This window comes from Propithecus coquereli, unplaced genomic scaffold (genome assembly GCF_000956105.1).
Source record: "Propithecus coquereli isolate 6110/MARCELLA unplaced genomic scaffold, Pcoq_1.0 Scaffold409, whole genome shotgun sequence".
NCBI classification, from domain to species: Eukaryota; Metazoa; Chordata; class Mammalia; order Primates; family Indriidae; genus Propithecus; species Propithecus coquereli.
Genome location: NW_012149830.1, coordinates 537342 through 546268, shown reverse-complemented (window position 1 = coordinate 546268; position 8927 = coordinate 537342). Strand labels below are relative to the sequence as shown.

The 8927-nt window shown below is 51.0% G+C and overlaps 1 protein-coding gene across 3 annotated transcripts in view; it reads left to right on the top strand.

The window, feature by feature from the left end:
• Positions 1–4338: 4338 nt before the first annotated feature.
• SLC43A2 (solute carrier family 43 (amino acid system L transporter), member 2) overlaps positions 4339–8927 on the top strand; it is a 37763-nt gene continuing 33174 nt past the window's right edge. The window contains exons 1-2 of one of the 3 annotated variants that reach the window (XM_012653054.1): positions 4800–4850; positions 5246–5448. In XM_012653054.1, the coding sequence (XP_012508508.1) occupies positions 5289–5448 (160 nt within the window). In that variant the 5' untranslated portion in view covers positions 4800–4850; positions 5246–5288. Of the gene's footprint in view, positions 4363–4799; positions 4851–5245; positions 5449–5711; positions 5821–8927 lie in introns of those variants that run through there. The other 2 variants (XM_012653055.1, XM_012653056.1) reach the window with 2 other exon arrangements.

The window sequence follows — 8927 nt, the reverse complement described above, 5'->3', positions numbered from 1 at the left end:
AGGATGTATGGGCTGGGCATGGTGGCTCATGCCTGTAATCCTAGCACTCTCGGAGGCTGAGGTGGGAGGATTGCTCAGGCTCAGGAGTTCAAGACCAGCCTGAGCAAGAACGAGATCCTGTCTCTACAAAAAAAAAAAAATAGAAAAAATTAGCCGGGTGTGATGGTGCAAACCTGTAGTCCCAGCTACTCGGGAGGCTGAGGCAGGAGGATCGCATAAGCCCAGGAGTTCGAGGTTGCAGTGAACTATGATTGAGCCACTGTACTCCAGCCTGGTTGACAGAGTGAGACCCTCATCTCTGAAAAAAAAGAAAAAATTATAAAAAGCAATGTTCTTTGTTAAAAATAAAAAGTACTAACATTACAGGCATGTATAAAGTAAAACCTAGATTTCCCTTCTCTCCAGAGGCAGTCTGGGAGGCAAGGAGAGGCAGGACTGACTTTTCACTGAATGTCTTTTGTTCTTGTTTGAATTCTTTGTTCACATATTATATTACCTAATCAGGAAAAAAAAAGGCTTCCCTTCTATTCCAGTGCTCAGAGAATCTCATTAACAGTTGAGGTGCTTCCTCTCAGATATTTTTCTATACACCCGTAAACAGATATTTTAAACAAAAACAAAAAAGCATATTAAGCACAGTTCTACACCTTGCTTTTTGACTTAACAGTATATCCTGAATATCGTCGGATGTTAGTAAACATAAAGCTACCTCTTTTTCTAAAAAATGACTACATGGGAATACATCCTGTAGAAATAACACAGGTTATTTAAACCGTTCCCCCTGCCCATGGACAGTTGGGTTGTTTCTAATTGTTTTGATACAATAAACAATGATGCAGTGTACAATTTTGTCTATATTTCATTTTGCATTTGTGTAAGTTTTTCTATAGAATAGATTCCTAGAAGTTGTTGAATTATAAGGGCAGGAACATTAGACATTTCTGTACTTACTCCAAATTGCCCTCCAAAAAAGTTGCATGGGTGTGTGTTCTCACAAATTATGGTAGTATCCATTTCCCCACACCCAATTTGGTAGGTTAAAAATGGTATCTCATTATTTTAGTACAACAAAAATAAGGTAATATATGTTAAACCTTTTAAGTTAAAATTCTATACAAATAAAATTTTTTTTTTGTTTTTAAACCATCAAAAATATCTAATAATTTGAATTTCTATGATTATTCTAAGGTAATAGCTATTTGTATTTTTCCTATAGGTTATCTGATTATATTCTTTTACCTATTTTCAATTGAGTTATTCATCTTTTCTGATTGATTTATAAGTGCCTTTTATGTATCAAGAATATTAATTCTTTGCCTTGCTTGTGGCTGGTCTTTTAATGCTGTTTATAATTTTTCTTTTTTTCTCTAAAAAAGTTTAAAATTTTAATTTAGACAGTCTTTTTATTTATGACTTCTGGGTTTCATGTTGTGCTTAGTGAAAAGGTCTTCTCTACCCTAAAATCAGCAAAATAATCTTCTACATTTTCTTCTGGTACTTTAGTAGTTTTATTTCTTTATGGTTTTCCAACAGTGCTGGAGTTGGGGCTTTTTTTTTTTTCCTTGACAAAAAGACTGAAAAAAAAAATTAAAACAGTTTCATTCAAATAGACCTGGGTTCAAATCCCAGCTCTTGACATTTTGACCTTGGAAAAGTTACCTAAAGCCTCAGTTATTTCATTTGAAAAACAAGAATGCCCTTCTCCCAGGGGTTGTTGTGGGGATTAAATGACACAAAGGACATAAAGCACCTGGTAAATGTTTAGCTGTCAATAAAAGGTAATTATTATTGACATTGCCATCATTCTCTCAGCTTTGAATGCTTTGTCCTCGAACCTGGTACATTTCACCCCATTTCATTCATTCATGTTTTCATTTGTTCATGTTTTCATTCCACAAACTCATATTGTGTGCCTGCTTTGTGCTTACTTCTGTATTTTATGGGCTGGTTATACACATACAAAGTTAATAAGACACCAGTCCTGCTCCCAAAGAGTTCATAGTCAATGGGAGGGAAAGACAAACAGATGAATAGATAATTATAAAACAATGCAATCTGCTGGGTGCAGTGGCTCACGCCTGTAATCCCAATACTTCGGGAGGCCAAGGTGAGAAGTCAGGAGTTGGAGTTTGCAGTGAGCTATTAATGATGCCACTGTACTCTAGCCTGGGCAACAGAGTGAGACCACGTCTCAAAAAAACAAAACAAAATGAATGCAATCAGTGGACAAAGATAGTGACAAGTATTATGGGGAGTGCTTAGGGAAGGCTTCCCAGAGGAGGTGCTGTCCAAGAAGGGACTATGTTGAGAGCCAGCAGGTGCAGGAACCACAAAGAATTCCATCTGATTGCAGCATCTAGGATCAGGCAGGTCAAAGAGCCTTCAGAGGAAGAAAGAGGGAGGAGCCTGTGTGGGATAAGTTTGGAAACTTAAACTTTATCCTATAGGACAAATGATAGAGTTTCTGAAGGAGTTTAAAAGCAGAGGTCAGATTTACCAAAGTCAGATTGGGATGGGGGATGGATTTGAGGAGCTGAGACTGGAGGCTAGATGAACAGTAGTTGAAGTCCTAGGGACAGAGATGGACAAATTAGATAAATATTTAGAAGATATGGCTGCATTGGTGTGGTGAGGGTGGGGCGGAGGAGAGGGAGAATCACAGAAGTTGCCTACCAAATAGCTGTTGAAAGGATGGTTCTCCGTATCTAACTTCAGTAAGTAATCATGCTATTATCTGAGAGAAAATGGGGGGAACAGTTTTGGGGGAGAAAGGGATTTATTTTAGATATACTGGAGACGCGTTTGAGGCCTGGAGATGGCCCTCAGGCAGATAGCTCAAGGAGGAGGCGGGGAAGGACTGGGGATTTTGTCAGGTGGCAGCGTAAACCTTGTGAGTGCGTGAAATTCTGCAGGGTAGGGAACTGGATAGGTAGGATAGGTAACCAGCCGACACTCCCCAAGCTTACTCCGAAGTACTGTCTGGGAGAAGTTGCCCTCGCCAGGTGGCCAACGGCGGGTTTACAGCGGTAGGGGGCGCACTCAGACTGGGGGAGGTGGAGTAGGAGCCTGCTGGGACTCCCACAGCTCTAGGGTGTTAAGCCAGCTGCCCCCTGGAGTGTGCGAAGGAGACCAAGCCGAATCTGGGGGAGACCAAGGGTCTTCCGAGGTCGGGCTAGTGCCTCGGATGGAGGAGACGCAGCCGGGCAGCTGATCCTTCAGAGCTGGGGCTTCATCCCCCTGCCCGAGTTGTTCCCTGGGGGCAGGTCCAGCTTGGCTGATAGATTGGGAGTCCCGAGCCCTCTGGGACCCTCGCGCTCTCCCGGAGGCCAGACTTGTGCTCGCAGCTTGACGTTGCCCACGGCGACACCCTGTAGAGAGGGCCCTTACCTGAAAGGAACGTCCGGAACAGGGTAGCAGGGGTGGGGGTGGCTCCGGGCAACGAGAAGGTGGGGTGGCCAACCCGGTTAGGAGCAGCACCAAGATGACCGGCTAGGGTGGGGGTCCCCAAGGGAACCGAGGAGAGTGGGAACGGGGATGAAGAGATCACAGTCTAGATAGGGGACCAGAGGAGACACCATCCTAGGACGGGACAGACAAGCCTCAAACTCCCACCTGCAGATCTCTAAGGGACACCTTCCAGGGACCGGGCAGATGGTATCTAGGAGAGGGGAAGGGATCGGCGAGTCAGGAGAGCAGGAAAGCGGTACACCACGCCTGGACTGGGATCCGGGGTCCGAGATGGGCAGATTGTGCCTGGGAGGGGGCCACCGAGGGCGCGAGCGCGCGGAGGAACCAGAACACAAAGCCCGTGGCTGCGTGGGGAGGAGTCAATGGGGGCTTCTAGAGCAGAACGACCCGACCCAACCCACGCGAAGCCAGAGCATCCGGGCGTGGTGCCCAGGGCGGAGGGGAAGTTAGGGACTACGCAGAGGGCCGCAGGAGAGCCGAGGAGGGTGCGCTGGCGGGGCCGGCGTGCATCCACCGAGGTCCAGGGGGCGCCGGAACGCCAAGCCAGCGACCCAGCGCAGGGTCAGGGCTCCAGGGTGGGGCTCCAGAGGGGCAATGGGGCAATGCCCCCGGGGGTTCTCAGCCTTCCAGCTTAAGGCAGCAGAGCCGCGGCACAACCCGCAGCTGCCCCCGGCCCCCCCATCCCTCTTGTTTGTCTCCGAGTCCGGCCGGAACCGGCTTCTGCTCGCGGCGGGGCGGGCGGGTGGCTGCTGATTGGTCAGCGTCTGTTTCCAGCCCCGACCCAGCCAATCAGCGGACGGCAGTGTTTTCATCTTGGGGTCGGAATAAAAGGGCTGGAATAAAAGGGGGCAGAAAAGACGCCGGGCGGGCCCGATACACACCAGTAGGACCCGGGTGAGCTGGACCCCGGGGATCCGGGCCGGGCCGAGGGTGCTGGGGGCAGATGCTGCACGCGAAAGGGCGTAAGGAGAGGATGCGTGCATAAAAGAGGAAAGAGACTGGGCGGATGAGGAGCCGCCAGCGACGAAATGACGAATAGAGGCGGGAGCTGGGGGATGGAGGGACGGGGTCCGCTTCCATGGAAACGGGCTAATTGCCGAGGTAACGGCCTGAGATGGGGGTCGCACGGCCAGCTCGCGCCGCCGGTTTGAACCGGCTTCGCCTCTCCCATGCCGGGTTCGCGTGGCCGCAGCGCCTAGCGACCCAAACTGTGGCCAATTGCGCCGCAGTTCCTGTGCCGTCAGGCCAATGAGCGGGCCGTGGGCGGGCCGTGCCGGAGCTCGGTGCGCCGATCTCGTGGTTGAAGGAACCAGCTCTGGGGAAGGGTCTGGAGTGCGGGCGGGAGGGCGCCTGTCAGGGTCTCCGGGAGTGGCAGCCCTCAGGTATGCCCCTGCCCAGGTAGCCGGACCGCAAGCTGCTTCCCCTTACGGCCTCCAAGCTATGTCAGTCCTGCTGGCGGCCAGGACTAGTTCCACATCTCTGAGCATACGTTAGTCTCTCGCTGCTTCCATGCCTCAGTTTACCTCAGATTGAGCTGAGGGAGAAGTCTCCCTGTCTGGCCGGGGCAGCTTAATCGTCACCGGGGGCAGCGGTGCGAGCCAGCCGCGGTTTCGAGGGTGGCCCAGGTCCCGGGCAGGGCTGGGGTTTGCTTCCTTCGCTGCGCGCACCTATTGCCGGAGCCTCGGAGGGATGACAAGTTCCGCGCCCTGCGGCAGCAGCCAGCGGCGGCCTAGCGATCTGGGCAGGGCCAGACGCTGACGCTGAGATCTGTGCGCAGGTGGCTGCAGAGCCGAAGCCGGGCCGCCGCGCCGCGCTGCACCATGGCGCCCACACTGGCCACTGCCCATCGGCGCCGCTGGTGGATGGCCTGCACGGCCGTGGTGGAAAACCTCCTCTTCTCGGCAGTCCTCCTGGGCTGGGGCTCGCTGCTCATCATGCTCAAGTCGGAGGGCTTTTACTCCTACCTGTGTACTGAGCCAGGTGAGATAGGCGCCTCAGGCTGGGTGGTGGTGGTACCTGGAATCGGGGCTTTGGGAGGGGGCGGGATGGAGGTGAAGACCTAGCAAGCAATGCCACCTCATTGCACAGCGCCTCCCAGGTACCAAAAGGCCCATTTGATCTTCATCATTGTCATCATTGTCGTGTTTTGTGAATGAAGAGATTGAAGCTCAGACCGATCTTCCGTCTTGCGCAAGACCACAACACAGCTGGGGACTGTGATAAACCCAGAACCCCACCCGAAGTCCAGGGTGTTCTTTCCACCACCCAGGAACACTGCCCGACTCCTCTCCTCCCAGTGCCTGGAACATAGCTTCATGGCTTGCCTCGTAGTAAACATGTTGCTCTCTGATGGTAAGAAAGAGGAACTCCTGATTCAGAGGCTGGGGTGCAGCAAGACAGAGGAAGTGACTTTGCCTCCACCCAAAGGAGGATTCATCTAGAATCTAGATATTTTTTAGTCAGGCCATTACGGTGTCTCCTAAGGGCTTGCTGGATACAGTTTCTTGTCTATTTTTGCTGCTTTATAATTCTCCAAACGCCATTTCCTCCCATGGGCTGTGAGAACATCTCAGTGGCCTTCAACCCCATGGAAAGGAAGGACTAGGGGAGAAGGGGGCATTTATGGAAAGGTTTGTTCCCTTCTCTTTGCCACACCATTGGTGTTGAGGCAGAGGGTGCTTGTCTACGTGAAATCTGCCTGTCCCTTCCCATCTTCCCTCCCCGTTTGAGGGCCCTAATTGCTGCAGGTCAGTAGGTTTAGCCCAACAGAAGGGCCAAAGTGACTGCCAGCCTCTACCCTCCACCCTTCTTCTTAGGCAACCTCGATAGGAAATGTTTGCCTCTGTCCTCTCTCTCCCTGCCCTAGCAGTAACTTCATAATAATTGAACTCACAAAATCTCTCTGCCTGGTGCTTAGTCCCCTTAGGTGGAGATGGCCCAGGTTTGACTCCCTGAATCACCACCTGCATGGCTTTTCTTTCTAGAGTTGTTACTCTGTAGAAAGAGAAAGCTTTGGACCAGCTCGTGCTGTCTGTGACCCTGTGTAGAAGCCTCCCTATTTGCCTTCTCTGATGTGCTTAGGAGATTCCTGAGTGTCCCAGTCTCTAGGGAGGCTTAGCTGGAGAGGTTAAGGGCAAGAGAAATGGAGGGAATTCAGAAGCCGCCTGGGAGAGGGCAGAAAGTATATCATTTATAACCAACCTTTAGCCTTTAGCCACTCGAAAATATTTCCTAATAGCCTAAGGGTTCTTGGCAGGCTTTTCCCCACATCAGCAAGAAATCCTGGGAGATGAGAAGAGTCAGACCTTGTTCCCTGAACAAGCTTTCTGCTTTGCCCAAGAGATGCTAGATTAATGACTCTTCTGGAAGGAACAGGTTGGGGTGTTTGGATTTTTCTCTCCTTTTGTCGCTCCTCCCTTTTAGATCATGCCCCTTCCTACTTGCCTCCCTGATGGGTGCCTTCAGGCTGCACAGAGGGTTTGAAAAACAGACAAAAATCACCATCCCCAGACAATGCTGTTAGTATCTCATCCAGACCAGAGGACTGTTATGTGGTCAGATATTTTTTTTTTTTTTTTGACCCACTGTGGCGTCAGGAAGTTCATATTCTAGGGTTCCCCCCGACCCAGATTATCCACTGATTTAATTTATTTTATGTTATTTGGCAACATTGGGACTGGTCACTTTATTCCTGCCTCGACCTTGGCTTCTTCCTTTGTTTAGGTGGGAGGAGTCCCAGAGATTGTGCCAACGTGGTGCTGAGCTGGTGTTTAAGCCCTTGGGAGACTTGACAGTTCACCAAAGTGAAGGTGAAGGGTCAGGATTGTGAGTTGAACATCAACTTCTTATCCTGTGCCTTTGCTCCTGCCTCTGATTTTGGCTTTTCCAATCGTCTGGGAAACCCGCCCTCCCAGCGTCCTTGCGGGAAGGCCAGCCGATTCCACACACTTTATCTCTCTGGCCTCCTTGCTCCTTGATTCTTGGAGGACACATAACCTGTTGACTTTCAGGGCCAGAAATCTCTACTCCCCCTGTCTGGGAGTGCCTGGCAAAGTCAGGGTCAAAGTCAGGGTTTCTGCTTAGGCCTAACATTTTCAAACTTGGTAGATGGCTGAATTTCAGAGAAGCAGTTATGCCATTATTGAATTTATTGAATTAGACTTGTGAAAAGCTGAAAAGTCTGCAGCTGGTTGAGATGCAAGTTTGTCAGCTCTCTGTTGCTTTTAGGACTGATGCTGTAGTTTGTTCTCTAAAGAAAATTTGCCTGAACCTGTGAAAAGGTTCTCAGAACTCTTTCTCAAGATTCCAGCCAGACTTTGGCCAAAGATACCGTGTTGGGTTCCAGCCTGGTGAGGTGGGAGAAGGAAAGGAACAGCCAGTTGCTCCGTTGCCCCTTGGTTTGCCTTGCCTTGCCCACTGGATGGGCAGAGAGATGAAAGGCTGGGGATAGGAAGCCGGGGGCAGGCACTTTTGGACTTTGCATAATGTCCACCAGGTTTTGGCCACAGCATGCCTCCCCGGTTCCCTTGGCAAAGCTGTGTCTTTTTGGCCTCCTGATGGCCACTGTAACCACCCACACCTGACCTCTTTTTTCATTTTCTCTGTTGTCCAGTGGCTCACTTCGACAGGGTCAGCTCGGGGGGATGGGGCTACCTGTGGATGCTTAATCTCCTCTTCGACATAACCTACACATTCAGTAAACATCGATTGGGGTGCAGAGCAAACAAGTCGTTGCACACAGACCTGTATAATTTCAAGTGGCAGTGGGGACTCCACAGAAAGCGGGGTGCCAGGAGCGAACAACAGTGGGAATGTGATTCTGACGGGGTGGACAGGCCTCTCCAGGGTTTAGGCCAAAGCCTGGAGGATGAGCAGGGTGAGTCAGGAGAGGAGGGGGCACTGCGAGGAGGAGAAGAGAGAAGGGGCTGGCTCAGCAATGGGAGATGACTGGAGAGGTGGGGAGGAGCTGGGGCCTGCAGGGCCAGGAGGCCACTTGGGGAGACTTGATTTTATTCTCAAGGCAGGAAGAAGCCTTGGAGGCGGAGAAGGGTGATGCTCTGATGCACCTATTAGAGACTGTTATGAATTATTGAGGGCTTGTCACAAGCTGGGTGTTAGGTGGGGTGGCATCTATGAAGGTGGAAGTCGTCACAGCCTCTGCCCGAGGAGGCCACAGTCTAGCCATGAACATGAAGGCAGACTCTGGTTCTGTGCTCTTGACCACCATGGTCACTCTGCCTGTGGTGGCAGGAGTGTATCTCTCACCTGGCACAAAGCAGGGAGCTGGCCTCCAGGGTCCCTGAGAGGGCAGAGGAGCTGCCATCCCCTGGGCAAGCAGGGCCAGACCTGGTCCCCACGAGGCTGGCAGGGCTGCAGATGTGGACAGGAGAGTTCACTGCTGCTGCAAGGACCTCCCTTCTTATAGTCTGTCCCATACCCACAGGCCAACGGTTGACAGC